This window comes from Gobius niger (assembly GCF_951799975.1).
Source record: "Gobius niger genome assembly, chromosome: 4".
NCBI classification, from domain to species: Eukaryota; Metazoa; Chordata; class Actinopteri; order Gobiiformes; family Gobiidae; genus Gobius; species Gobius niger.
Genome location: NC_136855.1, coordinates 27,138,260 through 27,161,586, shown reverse-complemented (window position 1 = coordinate 27,161,586; position 23,327 = coordinate 27,138,260). Strand labels below are relative to the sequence as shown.

Genomic DNA, 23,327 nt, shown 5'->3' with positions numbered 1-23,327 from the left:
GATTGAACTTGTGCCTGTACTTTATGTATTTGATCCACCTGTGTAGTGAAGTGTAAAAGTTTGAACCTGACGGATGTAAATGAGAGCCAGGGCAACTCTTGATCAGACTAAGACAGTAGATTTCATTTGATCCTAAGTCATGGAGTGGTGTCTCTGGCATCGCTGACAGTTGGATGAATCAAGTCTTCAAAACGCCTCATTGTGACACATTAACATGAGTTGAGCTTCCGACGGGTGGTTCAGGATTCAGTGCTGTCACTGGTGGCAGATGAGATAAAGCTACTACGTATGCTGCTCTGCTTGTTTCGTAACATAACCCAAGTCATGTTGAGGCGAAATTGGCACCTGGCTGACATCTATTAAAAAGTAGTTTCATAGATGTAATAGAGGGTTTGCTGTAACTTGTCTTGTATTTTTAATTAAAACAAGCCGCTGTGAGTCACTGCCATCCGTTTCATGTGTCCGATGCCAGTGCAGGTGTGAAGTCAAGAACAATGAACAGACACTGGGTGTGGGTGTATATGCACAACTTCCCACGCTTCAGCTGCATGCCTTATGAACCACACTGACACAAGCTTTATGATTGTTAATTGAGATTCTGCTTTGTATAACATGAGTTGTATTCTTGTTTGTCACTCCCACATAGCTACATGTCATTTGTCATGGCCTAGTGCCAGAACTGTTATTATAGGTTTAACTAGTTTGCTTTCAAAGGGAAGAATGGAACATGACCATGACCCGAAGCAGTAAAAGATGTTATAGTTGTGTGTGAATGGAACTGGTTCCATCAAACGTGTTATTCAATATCTAAATTACTGCGTTGCTTTTGCGGAACATGCTGTCATTAGCAACACTTTAATCATCCATGTTTAAAATACCATGTAAATACTTATACATTTTGGTACCCACTTCTTCCTGTTCAGAACATGGAAATAGATAAGATAAGATAATCCTTTATTGATCTCACAATGGAGATATTCACTTGTTACAATCGGCACTTAATAAGATCACTCAGGGTGTGCAAAAAAACAAAAATCTTAAGGGGCAGAAATATAAACATTAAGGAAATTAAGAATAAAATAAAAATTAGAATAAAAATTAGAACAGACAATAAAAAGTAGAAAGTAGAAGATCAGCATTGGCAAAGTTTACAGTCCTAGTGTAGGTTGTCAATAAGTGACGCTGGTACAGGGAATAAAGTGGCGCTGATACAGAGAATATTGCACGTAATTTTGCTAAGGGAGTTTATTGCACATGTTACTTTACTGTCTTGTTGTACAGTCTGACAGCAGTGGGGATGAAGGCCCTGCGGTAGCACTCCTTGCACTGAGGGTGCCTCAGTCTACCACTGAAAGAGCTGCTCAGCTCCTCTACAGTCCCGTGCAGTGGGTGGGAGGTGTTGTCCATTATGGAGGTGAGCTTGGCTAATACCCTCCTGTCACTCACCTCCTCCTCCTACTTTAGTAACTTTGTAATACGATATAGTGCTATTGTCCTGAACTAATATGCATATGATACAAGTTTGCTTTATAACAGCTTATGATACATTGTGATACGATTATTCTGGCTTCAGTATATTTATTATCATATCACAGTATTTCCACACTTCAATCTCTTGATACAAGCATTGATCACAAAGCAAACTATAAAAACTATGTATAAACAGTGAATACAGGCAAAGTCCCGCGACCCACATTTGGGCGACCACTGGGCAAATATTCAATGCATCCAATAGTGTGTGATGATTCACAATTACACACAAGACCTTTCTGGAGTAACTATGTTTATGTTGCATCATGCATGTTTAAGTATGTAAGTGGCATTGATTGATTGATTAACGAGGGTATAATGAAGTGTTGCCAGCTTCATAATTAAATATTTATGACACAATCAATTTGTACACAAAGAAATCCTTGCGCGTCACTTTGTACAAGAGCGGGAAGTAATTGCTGGTTTGAAATATATCTGGCTCTACTCTTTTACATTAGTCTGGGCCTAGTCCAAATCCTGTTCGTCTCCACCTCAGTTTGCTGGCAGTCACACACCGCACGCTATGCTCTGATTTAACCAGAGGCAATAGGGGCCCTCAAACCCCCACTTTCTCTCATCAAACATTCATAAAGGCAAGCTTCTCAATGATTTTCTGTCTCTTCCCGTATTCACAGTTTGTTGTCCTCACGCTGCCTGTGTCCTGCCTGTCTGATGCCATAGTGCAAGTCAGGCGGAATCGCAGCTGAGGTGACTTCTGGCACTTCTGGCACGGCAGTGGTCTGGACTGGTGTTTATGTAATGTTCTCTTAGATGCATTTGTTTGGACAGCATATGGGTTTGGACATGTATTGACACTATTTATTCACACAAATAGACCTAAAATGGTGAGAGCACTGTGTTCTGATCTCTTCTTGCACTCTTTGTCCCCCGCTCCTAGCTCCCAAGCCCTCCTGTGGGTGTGGATCTAAGACGAGCTCACTGAGAGCCCCAGTCAGTAGGCCCAGGGCATGCCATCTGTAGCCCTCCAACTTCCTCTGTGTGTTCCTACCTCTTTATTTATGTCGATTGTGTGCATAGAACCAGTGTGTGTGCATGTGTGCTAACCCAAAACACCATGCCTCCTCAGCTTGTTAGTCTTGCTACTTACCAGGCTTAGCCAGATGAGGGCCACTCAGTCCGGGTCTAATTCCTTCTCCTCTGGCAGCACTCCTCTCCTGGCTGCCTTCGCCTCTCAAGTGTGCGTCTGTGACCTTGGCTGACACGGGAGAGGGTTAAACTGTGGACTCGTTGATATGGCCGCAGTGATTGAGTCGTAAGCTAGTTTTTGGATGGGAGCTTTTGCAGAGCCATCTGGGCCTCTCTGCTGCTCAGGAAGAGGTTATCCCCTCTTTTTCCCACAGCTGACCCGGGATCAGCTGCAAAGGCACAGAATTGACTAGGATAGGTAGTGTAAAGAGGGATGTTTGCACAGACACAATGATGACGAGACGTCGTCTGTCTGAGAACTTCATTTCTGCTGACAATATTTTCCTTCCAGTTTTCTTTGAGCAAAACACCTGCGTTACCTCTTGCCTATATCTATAGTCGGTTTTGTTTTATTGCCATTTGATAAAGTGCAGTCAAAAAGACAATTATGACATGCAGGTGCTACAGTTATGACATCAATCTTTCATATTGACAAAACAAACACAACTATTAAGTACCTGTTCAACAACAAACAGATTCTTTCAAAGACAAAGAACTTTAATGATTGATTTACACCCACACAAACAGAGATGAAGTAATTGAACAGACTGGTACAAACTGTATGTAGTGTGCACACAAAGAAAGAGTCTGTTCCTGGCTGGCATTACTCTGTGCTTCCTGTTCAGTGCATTGCCTCAGGGCCTAGCCTGACTGCTCCTCCAAACAAATTGCTGCCTGTTCACAGCATTTTAAATACCCAGGCCCTTTAATTACACTATTTACTTAATAGGGTGAAACAAAACTCATGTTCACGCAGCGGGAGCAGCAGGTGATGCAGAAGTTCAAACACCTGGCAGAAAGCACTTCTCTGGCATGAGCACACAGCAAGTATGCATGACTGCATGTGCAATTGCATAGTTGTGTTGAAGCCTACACTTTTGCTGACTTCTGCAAGCTTCATTCAACCAGGGAAAATTATTACTCTGGAAATCTTACATCTAGAAAACTTTGATTCTAGATGTATTTTCAGCAAGTAGGTCCTCGGTTTGATTGCATGTTCTCCTCGTGCTTGCGTAGGTTTCCTCCAGGTTCTTCGGTTAAGGAGTACCCGTAGGATGAATGATTTCTGTGTGTGGGTGAATAAATGGTGGTGGTTGGAGATGTGAGCAGTCACGCTTCTGTCAGTCTACCCCAGGGTAAAGTGGCTACATACGTAACTTACCACCACCGTGTGTGGAATGAATGAACAAGATTTCTTGCACAGTGCGGGACAGTGCATGTTAATGAACATACATGGATACATACATGTAAACACACCACGCTGGATTGTAGCCTGAGGCTAATTTCCATCCGTTGTCCCACACTCGCACTTTTCAAACACAACATAATTCGTCCTGGCCTATTGTACATGTTTTTAGTGGTAAGGGAAACCGAAGTACCCGGAGGAAACCTACACAGAGACGGGGAGAACATGCAAACTCCATACAGAACGGCCTCGTGCTGCTTTGGGCGACTTGTGTCATGTGGAAAGACCTTTAGAAATAAGCTTTCATTCCATTCCATGGGTGTTCTCATCATCAAACCTCTTTGTGAAACCTAATATCCTTTGTGGAGCAGGTTACTTTGTCTAAGTTTGCAAACATAGCACACTATCCCTCACAGCAGTGTGTTAACATAAGTTATAGGAAGCTATTATTAGACTGGCTGGTTCGACCCTGCCATTGTCACCTGAAGTAAGTTGGAAGCATGCCCACATTGGATCGACCTTATCATGTGACTGGGGTCAGGTGTCGCCTCTCTGGCCTGCTTGTATAGCTGTCGAGGCTAAGCTCATCCATCATGAGTGTTGGTGTACCATTCAGAGTGCCCATGAGGCAGTAGAGGAGGGGCCTCAGACGTTAGCCAGCCAGCCACTCCTGCCTTTTGTATCTGTTCAAGCAGGACCGTCTGGAGCCAATTTGAAATGACGCTTTTCCAGATGCAGTGTGTGAAATATAGTTCTATGTATAATATCTTCTTAATCGACTGCGCTTGTATTTTTCCCTCCTCTTGTTTTACTTCTTCAAGCCAGGTGCTCAGGCGAGCTAGCTGTAACCTGTCACAAGTCGCTGTAGGGCCAAGCACCTCAGACACCTCAAGTGCTCTCTGCCTGAAGCCCTCACACAAATTGTAACCGCTTCTCTTTGATTCCCTTCTCTCCCTCTCTCAAACATACACACTTTTACACCGGGCCAGAGCCGTAGGGCGGGATATGTCTGTACAGCACACTGTTGGAAGGCTACAATGGCCAGAAGGGCTCTATCTGTTTATCCTTTTACCTGCCTTTTTTATTAGAACCTGATTGCATTTAAACTATAGTCGTCTGGTCGTAAATTTTGCGCCTGTGTTGACATAAGGCCACATTCCGTCCATTGCCTGAGGTGAAGAAGGAGCAGGGTAACAGTGTTGGGTAATTTGTTACACTGTTAAGCACCTAATGGACATCCACCTGGATTTTTGACAGCAGAAGCTTTAGTTCAGGGCCATGACTCCTCTTGCACTTCCAGACTGCTGTAGTGTTTTATGACCCCCAATTATGAGGCCTATTTAGAAGCTGCCTACCTTTTGTGTGTGTTTTTGGGTTGCACCTGGTCCGCCTCCCACAAGAAGACACACTTAGCCACATCAAACCGTCAGGCAGGTATGACAAAGCCACTACATCTGTGCGCAGCTACACTAACTTCAGAGTGCACTATATAGAACCACTTAGTCATTCATGCATTCCCAACTGGCTGTAAACGCCATAATGGGCCCTATTTGTTTCATGTGGTTTAATGAGGAGCCAGACTGCAGCTGGCTGAAGGGAGACCTCACAGTGTTAAGGAGGTCCCTACACCACCCAAAGGTACGGCGGTCCTGGGCAAGATCATTGTTTCCAGCGGCAGACATGCTGGTGGCACGTGGGGGGAGTGTTTAAAGTCCTACGCAGAGCCCATCTCGTCTCCTTTCATAATAATGCATTTTTTTTGTGTATGTGGTTTTGCTTAACCACTAATTAAATGTAGAAAAAAAAAAGATTGCATCAGATGTTAGTTTTATTAGCCATGGCTCCTTAGAGGGAATCAAAATGAAAGGAACATATGTCATGCATTTGAAGTCCAACCCCCCCCCTTCCCCTGGTTCTCTTTCCACAATTGCCCACCTCAGACACTTACAAAGTGTACAGTCAGCAGCGTCTGCAGACACAATAGTGTTTGATTGATCCCGAGGAAACGACTATGGCTTAGCCCAACCCACGCGCTCTGGCTGGCCCACATTCTGCACCGCTTGAAATTTATCGCTCAGTGTGGCAGTGATCGAGATAATGGAGCTGGGGGGTTAATAAGCACACATCTAAGCTGCTCTTTAGTCATTTACAGGATAACAACCGCAAGTGTTCTGGGTTCAAATCCAAAGTGTAACTCGTTGTATTTACTTGAGTTACATTTTGAAGGAATTGCACTTTAAAGAGCCATTTCTTCTTCTTCTTGATGTATGTAGACCAGTGTGGTTCTCAAGTATCATCTAAATAATTTTCAGCCTGAATAGAATTAACACTAACAATCATTGAGACTAGGGATGCACCGATCTGATACTGGATATCGGAGCCGATACTGAAAAAAATATGATATCGGGTCTTGGCTACAATTATCCGACACTGAACTGATACCAGTTTTGGCTCTTTAAAACATAACATTTACCACCTAAATCTGAGTGAATATGGACATGCTGTGTATAAGTATTTGGTCGCCGCCCAAAATGCCACGGTTAGAATCGGTTAGTATGCGTTAGGGTCAGAAACTATGATAGAAATACCTTGAGTAGCCCAATAAAATAAAATTGACTACTGCTGAAGCCAAGTGTTTTAGTTAAAGAAATAGCGGATCTAATATATTTGTATTGATCAGATCTTTTTATGTAAATTGTTTCTATTAATGTAACCCATATGGGATATTTAGTGTAGAAAAGTCCAGTGATCCTTGTTAAATGTGTATCCAATGGTTTGATAATGATAATTGATGATTGATAATTGATCCGTAATATCATATACAATAAAATATGACTTTATTGATCTTAAAATGGAGGTGATAGTGTATTAAATTTTTCACTCAGAGAAAGACACTTTTAAGAAAGTGGTATGGGTAAATATCGGGTATCGGCAGATACTCAAAACCCAGTATCGGTAGCAAAAAAGCTGGATCGGTGCATCTCTAATTGAGACCACTTGAGACTTGAGAACACACTCAGTTGAGACTGATGAGAAATTAACTACAGTAGTGCTACAGTACTTGTAAAGAATAGCCTACTAATAAGTTGTAACCCTGCAGTCTTGTACTGGGTATATGTGTGGAGTCTTTCATTTTCTGAACTGGAAAAGATATATCCAGGGTTTGGACTGGCACATACTGTATCATGATCTGAGTTGTGGCCGGATTACAACACCACAAAATGTCACTGTGCTAAAACATCAATTCAACACATACTTGTACAAATTGAGCATTATATAACAGTATGACACGCATGTTCCGGGTTGCTCATACCTTGAAGCGTTTAAAAGGATAACACAATTATTCGGTGCTCACTTCACCTTGGGACGTGACTGCTCGCCTTACCTTTAGGGCCACGCTGATTTATGTGACACATGCCTGTTTTCTCATGACTTGTTTGATTGTATTCTCAGCGATCAGGGGCACTCAAGTTGCCAAGACCATAAAGATTCACACCTGCACCGGGGTTGCTGGGGAGTCACATGAAGCAAAAGCGAAGCATTGAGGAAGCAGGTGATCGGAGGTATTTTGTTTGGCTTGGTGAACACAGACATATGAGACATTACAAGGCTGACAGTGACAGCTGATTTATGCCCTGTGTAATTGCAGATTTAATTTGATTCTGAAGTTTGAACATTGGGTTAGGCACATATTTTGTTAATGATTCAATGATGTTATGCAAAGTCAAGGGGAAGTTTTGCATGAAGTTCCCTTTTACATACGCTTTGGTTTTGTTGATGCCGCAGAACTCATTGTTGCACCGTATTTCTTAACATCCTCTACAACTTTCCAGCAACATTCAGATGGCTTTCGGGCTAGTATTGTCAAGATAATCACAGTGATTTATTGCCTCAGAAAGGGCAAGGATGGAATTGTAAAAACAATTTCTTCTTCACATTCTGTACATATTTCAAAATCTGTTCTAAAGAAAAATAGCTGTTTTAGTCATTCCAATTAATGTATTTGTCCTTTGCTTTATAAACATTCCATTGTAGTGAATCTGCCAAATCTACCAAGGAACTCGTCGCTGAGTTCCTTGGTAATTTGGCATATTTTTACATATTTTGTCTCTATATATTGTGACTAAACAATGTGGGTGAAGTGTGTTGCCTTGGGACACAATGGCAACTACTAACCGGTGTTAAAGAGGGGGTATTATGCATTCTGATATTCTTGGCTGGACTTGGAGCGCCGGGGGTTTTCCCGGTGGGCCGAGGAACCCCTCTGTTGGCATGCTTTCTTGAGTTATAGTTCCCAGATAATCTCGGATATAACATTACTCCTGCCCCTCACATCATATTTGCCAATATAAGTGAAAATGGTTTATTGTAACACCCTCCAGGACCCACAGACCCTCAGACCTCTATTTTTATACATTCCAGACAAATTAATGCAAAGAAGTGCATGTTGGGAGTTGTAAGGTGGCTCGCCTTGCTTAACCTTGTCGTCAGTGCACGCAGTTTGGAAAAGTGTCTGGTTTCCATAAAAGGATCTTCTATTCTCACTCTAACTCTTTGGTAAGTTCATTTCATTAACTAAATCTACAGTGTGAGCATTTGATGGGTTTTGTGAAGTTTAGTTGCGTCGTAGTCGCAAGAGGAACCTCATTAACGGAACAAACATTCTAAGATTGTTCTATCATTTTACAAATGTTGGAAACGATAAGATTAAAATGGTGGGGGCTATGAGGTGTTTTTGTACAAGGGCTTATCTTATTGGTAATGGCCTCGCAATTAAATTTTGCAGAGGGCCGGTCTTGACCCAAAAGTCCCGGGCTGTTTTTTTTCTGCCAGTCCAGCTCTGCCGGTATTTGGTAATAATCTCAAACACATCTTTTTCACTATCTTTATTAGAAAATGCAATATTGATCTAAAACAGCAGAAACAAAATATCCAGCAGTTTCCCTTCCTGGTTTTCCTTCCTGGGTGATCTCCCGTAACCCCTTCCAACCCCCCGTCCTCTTGCTCTCCTTCGCTGCACAGTTGCTTCAATAAAGAAGAGGAAAAGTCCATGCGGCTTGTGTGTTTTAGTTTGTGATTACAGGATTAAGCTTCAGGAGGTGAGGAAAGCATTTGATATGTAGGAGAAGGAGAAGTTTTTTGGGAGCCATCACCGCACTACTAAGAATAACCACTGGAGAAGGTTCAAAGTATGTTGATGATGAGAGAACAAGCCGATTTCACATAATACCCCCTCTGTAATTAGGCCCGAGTGGCCTGGCAGGGCTCGGGCCTATTGTAATTGTACGGCAGTGCGCAGTAATAGGAGGGACTCCCGGCACCCCGACCTGTCCGGTGAAATAGGCGTGTGCCGCGAAAGCTGCACATTTGTAACTGCTCGCATGAAAAAAGGTGAAAAATCCAGGCATGGCGCAACATTGACAAGAAACTGTGTAGGTTTCCTCCGGGCGCTCCGGTTTCCCCATGCGCACTCTCAAACACACTCTCATTCATCCTGGCCTATTGTACATATTTTTAGTGGTAGGGGAAACCGGAGCGCCCGGAGGAAACCTACACAGACACAGGTAGAACATGCAAACTCCACACAGAAAGGCCCCGTCCAGGTGGGAATCGAACCCGGACCTTCTAGCTGTGAAGCACGAGGGCTAACCGCTGTGCTACCGTGCCGCTCAGTGCTCAATTCACTTCACTGTCTGCCGTCATACTTTTCAAAACAAACTGGCATTAAGTGCAGTTGGAGCGGCTCAATCTGAAACTTAATTGAGGACCCCTCCCTGACCAAACGATGATGTCCACGGACTCTACGTTGTCCAGTTCTCTAGTGGTTACAAATGCCCTCCTGTAGCAATAACGCAATAAGTGTTTTTTCTTATCTGCGTTGTCTGGATTCTTTTTCACTTGGCCTGACACAATTGTGCATCTATCAGTGTAATTGCATGAGTCGGAAGCACTGATGTTGTCTATTAGGCGGATTTCCACCCTGTTAAGAGCAGAGGGCCTTTTAATGTATGGCCCTGCTTGAGTGTACGGCTACACAATTACACAGCGGCCTGGCGATTGAGTGGGGTGATGATGCTGATGATTGCGATGTTTCGATAGCCGCAGTGATATTGGGCACCCTCCTAACGAGCCTCTCAGATGGAGACTAAAAGGGGAACAACAATGTGAAACCGAGGTTAATCATTTTATTTACTCGGCGCTCTCTCAAACCCCCCTCCTCTTTTTCTTTTCTTTAGCCAAGTGATGAAGCCCAGACTGTGCAGCAGAGAGGGGGGGGTGTCGGAAATCGATGGGGAGCGCATTACAGTAAAACGTATTGATTAGGAGACCTGCGAGCAGCGTGTTGGTCGCAGGGATGGTGGAATGATGCAATGCTTAAAGGAATTTATCCTTTGACTTTTACATTAACCTTTTATTGACTGCTTTGCCTGTCCATAATTAACACTCACTTTAGCTAAAGTGGTTAGTTTGAGCGCAAGGGGGGATCGGGCCCTTATTGCGCCAGGGCCGTGAAGCTGCAGTTCAAGTGCACTGTGCTGCATGGAAGAAAAGGCCTCAGTGGAATACAGGCGATAGAATCCTAGATACCTTTCACATTAGCATACCATTTAAGTGGGGGCCTGCAGAGCTATAAGGTTTCAGGGCAAATTGAAATGAGTGATTGTATTGCCAATCTCTCTTGACCGAGTGCCAGATGGGATAGTTAGGCCCATATCTGTCTCGGGTTAATCCATTGGAACAGCTTGGACTCACAAACACATTTTCTCCCTCTTCACCTCACCCCCACCGCCTCATCACACCTCTTTGTCTTTGACCTTAACTTTAAGGTGGACTGTTCAGCCATGGGAAAATCTTTTGGTGAGCCTTGTTTTTACTCTATTGTAGCTTATACTGAAAATTTAGTCAGAGCCCCAGAGAGCTTAAGGCACCTCGCTTCGATATTGACTTTTTGTTTGGTTCCATTTTAGCAGTCAGGCAGCGTTACTTGGTGAACAGCAGTAGGCTGTGTAAGAGTGTGTTCTGAATTACCTCCGCTGATTCAGTTCTACAACCTTGGTTATGTGTGTTTTTAAGCTAATTTTGAGAAAAAAGTTAGATGCACTGATCAAGAATAATACCTACTTGCCGGAATGCTCTGTGTATCCGTATTTGGGGTTAGAGCATTCACACATCCATCGTTTGCAATTCGAATCGAGCCGTCACCTGTGCATACTCTCATTGTGTCCTCCTTGTGCAAGACACTGCACACACCTTCCCTATGTTTGAATTTGATGTATGGGTCCTTGGTGGTGGCTGGACGGGTCCATGGTGCCCACTGGCAGCCCTTCAGCTGTGGCTAACATGTACCTTGCCATCATTGAGTGTGGAGAGTGAATTAATAATGATTCTTTGTGAAGTGCTTTATGACCTATATCTGAAAACTTACTATGACATCCAGCAAGTATCTGATTTGAGAATTTCTCATAGCCAAGCTTGTATTGTGTTATACGCATACCTTGTCATGTTTTGGTCGTGTCTTGCCACATAGCAACCCAGATATTGTGTGTCCCCGAGACTGTTCAAACCCCTTACTGCTTTTGTGTCCATGGGCAAGGCACTTCATCCATTGTGTGAATGTATGCCAACGGACGTATTGTATAGCATCACATAATATAAATGTGACATGCAGATTTATAGATTTATTTCTGCATTGTCTGGATGATGGCAGCCGTGCACTGCATGTACTAAACGCACGTCTGGGTCAGTTACACCTCTCTTTTACACACTTGCACTTGCCTCTTGATATGTATGCCAGCCATGTCCGCCTGCTCTTCTGAAGTGCTGCTTCCTTTAATTCGCAGCCTAAATAAATGATGAGAACATTTAAACACACGGCTCGTTGCAAAGCCCCAAGGTCGCTTAATCGTATTATTTATGAAGTGATGTGCTACATAATGGTACTTAGCGCATGTTAACAGATGCTATTATCAGGCCCGGATCCAGAGCGCACAAGATATATTGGAATTGGTGATGTTAATGCCGCTCCTCACTAAGCGTAATGCAGTGGCTCTTTAAGGGGGCTAACCACACCAAAACGCTGCACTTAGCCTGAGAGCTGGTCAAACATTAAGGACCTTGAAAATATATAATCGTTAAATTGTGGCGGTTCCTTGGCAACTCAAGCATCTCTCTTCTTGTCTGTATTTTACAGGTTTTTTTTTTTTTTCTGTTTAGCTAAAAAAAGAAAAGCACTTAGTAATTATAAGGATAAAATGAAAAAGTAAGGCAAAAAGCGAGTCAAATGCTGTTTGGGTGTGTATTAGGGCTACACAATATAGCAATATATTTGACATATTTTACGAAACCAATTCAGCACAGTTTAAATAAAAATAAAACAAAAAACAAACAAAAAACAAAAAACTTTTTTTTTTTCATCAAATTTTGTCAAAACCTCACATTAAAGGATCCACCTATGCACCCACCTTTCCTGACCTTTTACTCTGTATTGTGGTTTCAAAGATTCAAAGTTTTTATTTGTCAGTTCATTTCGCATTGAAATAAATAGTTCATTCTCTCGTCCTTGTTGTGGAGCAGGGGTGGAAGCACAGGGAGGGCAGAAGAGAGGGAGTTCAGCTTCCTGATAGCCTGGTGTATGAAACTGTTCTTCAGTTGACTGGAACTGGCCTGTGGATTCTGCAGTCTCCTCCCTGAAGGCATTACTTTGAAGAGACTGTGTGATGGGTGCGTAGGGTTGCGGATGAGACTCTCTATAGTCCCTCTGTAGAAGTTGCACATAACAGAGGCTGGGACTCTGGCTCTTCTTAACTTGCAGAGAAAGTAGAAACACTGATTACTTTCCTTGACCAGTGATGTAGTGTGCATGGTCCGGGAGAACTTCTCTGTGATGTGCACACCCAGGAACTTAGTGCTGGTCACCCTCTCCACTGCAGCACCGTTGATTGTTAGAGGAGCACGTTGGCCGGCGCTTCTCGAAAGTCCACATCAATCTCTTTTGTCTTCTCCGCATTTAGAAAGCGATTGTTCTGTGTGCGCCACATGGCCAGACTGCTCACCTCACTCCTGTAGTTTGACTCGTCTCTGTTGCTGATGAGACCCACCACTGATGTGTCATCTGCAAACTTGATGAAGAAGTTTGCGTCGTACTTTGGAGTGCAGTCATGGGTTAGCAGAGTGAACAGGAGGGGGCTCAGCACACAGCCTTGGGGAGCCCCCGTGTTCAGTGTGATGGTTCTGGAGGACACGCACAGCCTGTGGTCTCCCCGTCAGAAAGTCCAGCAGCCAGTTGCACAGTGACGTGTTGATCCCCAGGTGGAGATCCCCAGGTGAGTGAGGGCTGTATGAAGCGCAGTGGAGATGGCATCTTCAGTTGAGCGATTGGACTGATAAGCAAGCTGGTATGGGTCCAGGGTTGGAGGGATGATGTGATGTAACTATGAACATTGATCAAAAAATATATACTCTTTATGCTTATAATGAAGGTGCGAGAAACAAATTTCAGCATTTAGTGGTGGAAAATCCTGTTTCCTTTGGCTGGTGTCTTTTTTAAGGACCAGTCCGTGTTGCTGCGGTTGGAAGGAAATTCTTTAGTCACCGCACCTCACAAAACATATAAATGCCATCTTCAAGCGCTCCCCTCTTGCACCTCCAGGGCCAAGGGTCACCCCCATCTGTCAAAAGGGAGAGGGGCGGGGGCAGATTTACTACGACAGCGGAGAGCAACACCAACTCACTGCAGTAAATATTTAGCCTACACTGCTTTGACAAAGGATGTGGCATGAAGGTCTATGAGGCTTCCAAACACTGTACAAATCAACTGACTCCATGTTATTAATCATATCAAAATCAGGCTGGGACATCAAACCCCGGTGTCTCTGGGCTTTGTAGTGATTCCAATAAAGACGTTGTCGCTGTTGTGAAATCATCTCGCTGTGTGGCCGTGCGAGTGCGTAAGATGAATGAGGCATTAATCGACAGACATGATATCACAGCTATTTGCTTGATAGTGTTGCAGCTGTTTGTGTTTGGAAACAAGCTGTTAGTCACTTTCTCCTCTTTACTTTCTACTACAGAGCCAAATTACCTCTGTTTATTTCACTAACTTCAAAAGCATTATAAACACATAAATGCTTAAAATGCTGAATTGCTCGTTGCCTGTAAAGCAGGTTATAGGCTGCACACTCTCACCACCTCAGGGTCTTTACATCCAACATTAAGAGTCATAAAATGCACGAGAAACACACGTTGTCTGCCTCTTGGTCAAACACTACTGTGTGTTTAAGGAGAGCCACCTCACAAATACTTTAGGGGTCAGCAAACTTTTTTTTTGCACAGGCTGCCACTTGGGAAAGCTCATACCTGTGAGTGCTTGATACGACAACAGATACTCTGCCTGACCCAAAAAACTTGGCACAAAAAAAAAGGTCACACGCTCTATTTTTTTTTGGACCGTCTTTAGCTTTGATTACAGCATAGATTCGCTGTGGCATTGTTGCTGATACAATATTATAAGATCCAGTGTTGCATTGATTTTTTCACCAAGATCTAGCATTGGTGATGGGAGAGTGTGACCACTGCACCAAGCCTTCTCCAGCACATCCCAAAGATTCTACCTGAGGTTTAGATCCAGCCTCTGTGGTGGCCAATCCATGTGTGAAAATGATGTCTCAGGCTCCTTGAACCACAGCCCGATTAATCCTGGCATCGTCATTTTGGAATATGCACGTGTCATCATGGAAGAACAAATCATGATGGAATAATCTGGCCATTCTGGATGTTCATGTAGTCAGCTGATCTCACTCTTTAGACATATATTGCTGATGATCCTAGACCTGATCAACTGCAACAACCCCAGATCAGAACAGATACTTAAAATTTGGAAATGCCTACAATTTTGGATGTACTTCTTATGTGACTGTAAAATTAAATGAGACATACAAATTGCATATTTAAACAAACCAAAAAGTAAATAACTCGATAATAAAGCATAACATCACCCTTTTCTTCATTCTATCCAATGGCTTTTAGCTACATCTTCCTCGAAGATGAAACCCAAACTGGTCCAATCTGATGACATGGCAGACGCTTGGGTTGTGTAACATACACCATAATGTCACTGCAAATACTTCCCCTTTTTAAAAATGCTATTAATTAAGTTACTCCTCCCGCTGAGCTGAAAAGCTTGGACGCAGCTGCGACTGTATCAGGGCCTGCCACGGCTGACCCCAGGTTAAAGGTCACTATGTGGTGCAAACTGAGCAACAGCAGACAGATTTATTTATGGCCTTATTATATTTCATCTATTATGTAGGATGCATGCCTTGACATTTCACTTTGGTTATCAGGCCACATGCCCGCAGATGGGTGTTTTGAGGGCACCCTAACACTTACCCACACACTGTAATACAGATCAAGACTTGAACGTCAGATGTCTACTGTTCTGAACGGGGGGCAACATCCTTAAAGTCACATTAGCCAAAGCAATATTTAAAGAAAGAAGTCAATAACATATACAGCAGAACATTTTGAGTAACAACTACTGGGAAATGGATATGGGCTCAGAATAGTAATGTGAATCCAAACTACAGTGTTTTACATTATTTTACTATGGACTAAGTGAGAATTGTATGGAGTCTGCAATAATATCATATGAAAGGCACAATGTAAACCTTATTATTCTATCTATATCTGTGTGGTATCGGGTCAGCAAACAACAATATATGAAGGAATATGAATTATGTCACCACTTTCTCTCACTATAGTGAGAGAGAGAAGACACTGAACTTTGTGCCAGATCAACCAACATCTGCTTTTTGACAGTTTTAAGACAAATTCCACCATAGAAAACCGACCTGTCTCCGCCTCTGTGTTAAACTATAGGCTCTTTAGAACGATATGATGTCACATGAACGCAGAAAATACTGCTGTCTGTCAACCCCGTTGGATTTATGAGTCGAAGGAGTTAATGGCCGCTTGTTTCCTGTGTCCTGTCGCCTCAGGTGCCACTCGACACTGGCCCAGACACTGCCCCCTGAGGAAGCCCCCGTGGACCGGCCTTTCTGGGGAGTGGATGACCCCCGCATGCCTCTGCCTTTTGATCTGGCCGAAATCATCAGCAGAGTGGAGTCGCTGCTCTGGAGGTGGGCCCAATTTAGAAGCTGTTTGTGTTTTTGATGTGTCACATTAATCTGGCAAACTGGACGTGATTTGACCTTTAACACATTTCACTCATGCACGACTGAAATTGATGCAATTAAGTTCGTACAAAAGCTCAAAATTATGAAGACACCTGTATTTAATGTGTGATATTCTTTTCTAAATTACTTGTAGCAACAATCTAATGGACAAAAAGACTAAAATAGATCATAAAAATTATATTTTAGGACATTTTAATTCACACACAAACCTGTCCCAAACCAGGAATGAACTTGACTGTAGTCAATCTAATTGAGTATTTTGAGAAAGGAGGAAATAAACACAAATAAGATTGTTCTTAAATTAAACAACGGTCCACAGCCCAGTGCCACTAGTGGTAAACAGACCACAGTTTGAGAGCCACTGTTTATATATCTCAACCTTTGCTTCTTTTTGTTAGTAATGTGAAGAAAAATAACTTTATTTATATAGCTCCTTTCACAAACATACTCACAAAGTGCTTTACATGCATCAATTACATATTTAGTCTATACTTGGTGGTACCTATCACGACTGCACACATCTGCGCCAACGGTCCCTCTGACCACCACCATTCATTCATGCACACTCATGTCATTCATCCTGGTCTATTGTACATGTTTTTAGTGGTAGCGGAATCCAGAGACGTGTAATGTAGTGTGTAATGCCATATAGTGATTTCAGGCCTACCCTTCGCAGCCCAAGGACCGATCCTCTCACTCATGTATTTGTGTCATTTATGTAGAATTGTCCCCAAGAATAACTCAATTAAATGAGATCACATGAATGGATGTTACAGTTTATTCCATCAGTGGATTTCTTCTTCATTGATACACGGGTATATTCCTAGATGACAATGCCAGGGTTCACATTGTGAAAGAGTGGTTCGATTTTCACACATGGATTGGCCAATAGTCCAGATCTTAACCCCACTGCGAATCTTTGGGATGTGCAGGAGAAGGCTTTGCGCTGTGTTCACACTCCCATCATCAACACACGATGACATAATGTATCTGCCATCTGTATTAAACTGCTATTGTTTTCTCTTTCAATAGGATGTGATGTATCCCAGGTGTTTTGAAGTAGCCCACCAGTCTTTGTGAATGGCCCCACACGACAGGAGGGACGAGACCACTAACGGCACCGACGTGATCTCACCATTGTTTTCTTTTGACGAGGGCATCTCCAACACCACCCCCTACCACCTTCACCTATACGACCCCTAGCCAACCTGTCTGACCCAGCCCAACACAAACCACAGTACCACAATAGTATCACGGTATTATCGCAATAGTGCTTCAGTAACATGCTTCGAGTCCGGCGTATCAAGCTAGTATAACAATTCCTGCATTTCATTGTTAGCATACATTGTGTAACTATTTATTATTTCAATGTTACTCAAGCTCATCTAACCCACACACGCTTTTATCAGTGTATTGAGTCATTCTCAGTAGCCACACAGTACCGTACATGCATATATGCTTTTGAGATTTCTACATAGTGTTATATGATTATACAAAAATAGACTGATAGCATTTTTGCTCACTCGCGTTTTTGTTCATTGTGAATCGTGGATTGCTATTCATTGTGTTCCGAGGTAAAGCGAGACTGGAGAGACCAAAGTAAGCTATGAAGGCTAAGAAAGTTATGAATGTCAACAAAGAGTTTTATAAAGAATGTGGTTTTAGTATTTTATGATGTGTTTGTACCGTTATTGCGTGTGTGCGTGTTTGTCATATGTTGTGTTGTTCACTTTCACTTTTGTCGTGGGCGCGTATGTGTGTGTGTGTGTGTGTGTGTGTGTGTGTGTGTGTGTGTGTGTGTGTAGGTGTGTGTGTGTGTGTGTGTGTGTGTGTGTGTGTGTGTGAATGCGATAGTGTGTTTGAAGCCTGTAGGCAGCCTGCCAGTTGTTTGTACATGAAGACGTGCATATGGGGGGGGGAAAGGAGACAAGCGAGCGCGGGTCCCTCTGCCTATGCCGGGATGAAAGGCAGTACTGATAGAATGACCCAGAACACAGCCGCCGTTTCTCATAATTACAGCTGTTCAATCGCTTTTAATTACTATTAAAGTGTGTAGAGCACCACGCGCCCCTGTAATGCTGCAGGCCATCTGAGAGACAGTGAGAGGGAGAGAGAGAGAGAAGGATCCGGCGCTTCAGTCGAAATCCACTTTCAAAGAAAGAGCTAAAAAGGGTGGGAAAAGGGGGCCAACGTCAAAGCAGTGTAGCAGCCCTGCTTGTTTGATTTCCCTTCCTCTATCTAGTCCATGATGAAGTAGAGACGCTGTTTACTATTAAAAATGCAGAATGCACTCCTTTTTACTTTTTTCAAAAATGTTAATGGTTGCCAAATGCTGCTCTTCTTCTTTGCTGCGCTTCTGTTGTTTGTTGTCAGAGATTTGTTTGTAGATTGGCGGTAGCGTTAAAAACTGTTTGAATCAGTGTGTGCTCCCTTTGCCCCCGCTCGTCTGTTGTAAGCAGTAGGAATGGCAGTAAAGTAATAAAAAAAGTATTCTTCAACACGCCTTGTGTCAGTGTTTTTTCATTCACGATCACCATCTAGTCTTAATGACATTAATTATACAAGATTCTGGCTAGATTCTAGATTGTCAGTGCAATTTATGACGGAATATTAATAATCAAACAAGTCTTCTCAGTAACCCAATTGTAAACAGAATAATGGCCAAAAATATGGTCAGTGCAGCATTTTAGGATATTAGATATCTATAGGATGAAAAAAACAGAATTTGTTGACATATAATTACGTTGTCTGGATTGTCCCCATTTCAATAGTTTCAATAATAATTTTCTTTTTAGTTATTTATTAAAGATGAGAAAACTTAGAGCAGAACTAACTAACTCATGTCTCTAGAGGCCCATAAGCGCCACTGCAGGTGTCGTAGCATGTTACGTTTTTTTACTCATTAAATGTCCTTGAGAGTAAATGCTACACTTACAGAAACGGGAGAGGGAGAGAGGGATATTGTTCATCCAATTACACAATGGAAATAAAAAAAAATCACTCAAATTTGGCTGTAAATAATGTTTAATTGGCGCAAGCCTGCAGTTAGCTTTGTCCGTTAGCCTGTTAGCTTCTTCTTCGGGATTCCATTTGTGTGTATTGGTGGCTCTGATCCGGAGGCAGGAGAGTTGCAATTGCAGTTTTGGCCAGAGACACCAGGGTTGAAGAAGAAAGGCCCCTCAATCATCCCACTAACACTTGTATTACCCCCAGAAGGACTACTGAAAGGATTTATTAAGGTAAACAAGTTACTTAGTTCTTTAATTTGCAACTGCATACCCAATGTTTGACATTAAAATCACTTCGCTTTGTCTTCTCAAGAAGCCATTTGCATTTGCCCATGATCAATTTGCCTATCCATCTTCAGAGCGGCACACTGCAGCCCAGAGCAAACAGCTCGTATGTCCCGCTGACGGATGATGTGATTGATTGCTTAATGTCACAGATTTTGACAAATTGATGCCCTTTATATATATTTTTATGTCTCTTCAAAATCCCTCTCCCCTCCCCTGTCCAGACCTTACGGCAGAGCTTGACCGAGTTAACCACTTCCTGCACCGGCCCGATGACTGAGTGATGGATATGTTCAGTGTGTTTTCCCCCCCGGGGTCCGCGGCTGAAAAGGGCCCCACTTGAGGAGACAATGACACAGAGCTGAAGAGAGCCACAGGTATGCATTGTTCTGACTGGGGTCAACCTGCAGACAGCCAGCCCAGCGACCCTCAATTAGGCCAACAATAGGAGCACAGGGAGATAAAATAACCAGGTGTGTGCTGGGGAAAGGTATCGGTTTGGGGTCATGGCTCAGTCAAATGTGGCGTTCGTGGCTATATAAGCTATGGGTATGCCATAAATACATTGTGCTGATACTCTATGCAGTTTGATTTGCAGCGATTTATATTCGCATCTGTTAGGCAGGTGTCCAACAGGAAATAATAAAATGTTAAGCTCTCTGGTGCTTAAGCGAAGGTAACTCTGTTGTGTTTTTTTGAATCTGAAGAAATTTGAGTTCGAGTCATGTGCGCTACAAGATGCAAGATTGATTTTACAGTTTATCTATTAGTTTATTTGAAAACTTGCTGTACAATAAATAACCAAACACATTTTCTCCGGTTTGGTTTTACCCAAATCCAAATGTTTCTCGACTGGAGGTTAGCCTCATTTGAAAGCTAAGACCAACAACACTGACCTAAGATTTTTCCTTTTGTTGTTGCCACTTGCCTGACGCTTCTTCATCACGTTTTGTAACTTTTTGGTTGGGTTTTTGTCGTATTTTTGTAACGTTTTGTCACGTCTTTGTTGCATTTTCCTCCTTGTTTACGTCACCACTGTTTTGCCACTTTTTTCAAGAAGCTTTTAGAATTTGGGTAAAGCCGAACTGGAGGAAATGTACTCGGTTAAGGCGGGGGTTAAGAGGTTAAATACCAACCAACATTCTCTGTCTAAATCCATGTAAAGACTGTTTGTACAAATGAAACGGTGTGATTGTGTGTCCCTGGCTCTTGAGTGCAGTGGCAGTGTCGGAGGCCCCGGGGCCACTGGGCCACGCAGTCGTAATTGTAGAAGCCTGCAGAGGAGCTGTGAGATAGCATCAGCGCTCAGGGGAGGCTGTTAGCAGTGGGATGGGCCCAACTCATTTGTCAAGTTACACAGACGAGCTCTTTGTCAGCCGGCACTGACAAAACACCAACTTGATTGACTACATGTGAAGCAACACTAACCATAATGTTTTGCAACTGATAATTGCACCAGAGGTCATAAAAAGACTTGCAGCGAAGGCTCCACAGAAGTGTAAATACCAAGCACCTCCAACAGTCATTGCTCTAAATTATACAGCTCTTAAAAGCATCATTTGAGTCAGAGTGTGTCTTCCAAAGGCCTTTGTCTAAAATGTGATATAAATCATACCAGCATGCCAGCAGTTCTTGCAAATAATATCCTTAGCATGTAATAAAAAGCACCTCTACCTAGTTATTATCAAGCAGAGGTGCTTTTGCGCATTGTTGCTGTGATAAGTGGATCCTAAATGTACGTATGCCACTTGACAGAGCAAATGTTAAACGTCCTATTTGATATCTTGGTGTGTGGGATGAGCTGTTGTCAAATTGTGTTTATTATAGTAGAGTCCGTAGAGTAGAGCTAAGCAATTACACAGGTATGGGCACCTGCATCATCAGTTAATATGTTAGTGCGGCTAAATCAAAGAGGCTGTGGCCTGTGATCATCCTTTACTTGTATGTGCAAATATGGGTGCGGTTGATTGAAAGGAATGGTTTGATGGATCAATAATAATGTAATAACATCAAGTCGCATAAGGCAGCATTCCAAAGCGGTGAGTGTGAGCAGCAGATTTCAGCAAGTGTGTTTAGCAGCTGCCCTGTCTGTTTGCAGGCTGATCACCACCGACATGTTCCCGAGCCCCAGTTCACCAGGAATTAGCCTGGTGAAAGTGAAGCTGTGGTATTCTCAATGCTGACAGAGCTGAGTGCTTCTGCCCAGAGCACAGGCCTATGATGGAGAGTAAATGCACACTGATGGAGAGGAGGAGGGGGGGGGGTTTGGGGTCTGCAGGGAGGAAGAGCTTTGGTGGATCAAACACGTCTGATCAGAAGTGGAACATGTTTGTGGGTCACTGCCGAACCCTAACTCTGATAGCCATCTTCAGAAACATGTGTCCACATCAGTCTACAGATGACCCATTTCAAAATCTCTTCAACCATTCAACCAAAAGTGCAATTTAACACTAAATCATTTCAAAAGCATTAGGAATAGAAATATTAATCAAGATAATAAAACAATGTTGAGTAGATTTCCCTCAGATCAACCTGTTTCATGTTTTTGTATACAACCCTTTACACTGGCATTGACAAAACACGTGAACAATGCAATACTTGAACGTTACAAATCTCGATTGACAGCGGACATCTAGACTTGTCAAACCAGCAATATCAAGTACCTACAGCTAATAGGGCCACTAGCATCTTTCCCTCTGTCTTCCTATCCCTCACACATAGTCAGCCCTGTTCCTCCGCAGCATCTTTCCTCGCACCTGTCTCTCCCCCTTACCGTTGCGTGCCCAGTTAGCGCGCTGCCATTCATATCAGTGGGATTAAATGGATCGTTTTCCAGCGTTAGCAGCTCCTCCGCCAAGTGGTCTTGATGTCAGGCCAAGCATAATTGAGTCATCTGCATCTCATCTAAAATGGATGAAAAGACTTTTTGATATCGCCAGTCTCTCACCCCGGCTCTACCCAGCAGGATGGAGCAGAGGCTTAGGCCAGACTCAGTCTGCTTCAGAGGGGCAGAAGGAGGAAGGAGCTTGTTTGCTTGTGGAATGATAAGAGAGCAACAGGAACAAAGACATCAAAATACTGTGAAAGGGAAGTTTACATACCTGCTCAAGTACTTAGATAACAAAGATTCTCAGATAAGATGTTTGTCTTTTGTTCAAACCCCTTGCTTATATTACTTCTCTTGCCAAACACAATGAAACAGCACCTTTTACATTTATTTCATTCACCCAACCTTTTTTCTTCAGTTATGCTTCATAAATTAAAATAATTTAGTAAAATCAATGATTGTAAGCCACTTATAAGAGTTTGCCTCAATAAGTCAGGACTTATTTGTAAGTAAATATTGCAGACAATAAATTAAGACCTCACCATACGTACACATCACATCACAAAAGGATTTCCTCATATGTAGCTGTAAGATTACCCAGGGATGGGACCAGAAGACAAACAGCATTACTTTAGTGTGTGTACTAAATTTTATTCATCATTTTTTCTCGCTCTCCCAAACTCTTCTCAAGCATTAACTTAGACTTTTACTGCACAACTGGGACAAAAGTTACAGGGCCTCAAAAACCACACTGCGCTACATGACTGTGCCGCTATCTCTAGAGCAACTTAGAGCAGCTAACTAGTCAAAACATAGACACACAAACGATATGCTGCTACTGCTCAGCTGGACACCAATACTAGTATTTTGGTAGTGTATCAAGATAAGCATTGAGATGAGGGTCAAATGTATTAAACCATAGCTACAGTAAAGGCAAGGCAAAACAGCAGCATCTCCATGGAGACGAGCTGGTTATGTCCCGGGTGATGTTTACTTTTCTATTATCAATATAACCTGTAGTGAAATGAATGCTTTTTCATATTCAATTCATTGGATGAAATTTTACACAGTATGGCTTTGATGAGATAATT

The 23,327-nt window shown here is 42.8% G+C and overlaps 1 protein-coding gene across 1 annotated transcript in view; it reads left to right on the top strand.

Annotated features, from left to right (window-relative positions):
* The window catches only part of fto (FTO alpha-ketoglutarate dependent dioxygenase), a 112,490-nt gene extending 94,561 nt beyond the window's left edge, over positions 1 to 17,929 (top strand). Inside the window, exons 9-10 of the mRNA XM_079554477.1 lie at positions 15,919 to 16,059; positions 17,149 to 17,929. Coding sequence (XP_079410603.1) covers positions 15,919 to 16,059; positions 17,149 to 17,155 — 148 coding nt within the window. The 3' untranslated portion in view covers positions 17,156 to 17,929. The remainder of the gene's footprint in view (positions 1 to 15,918; positions 16,060 to 17,148) is intronic.
* The last annotated feature ends 5,398 nt before the right edge of the window (positions 17,930 to 23,327 follow it).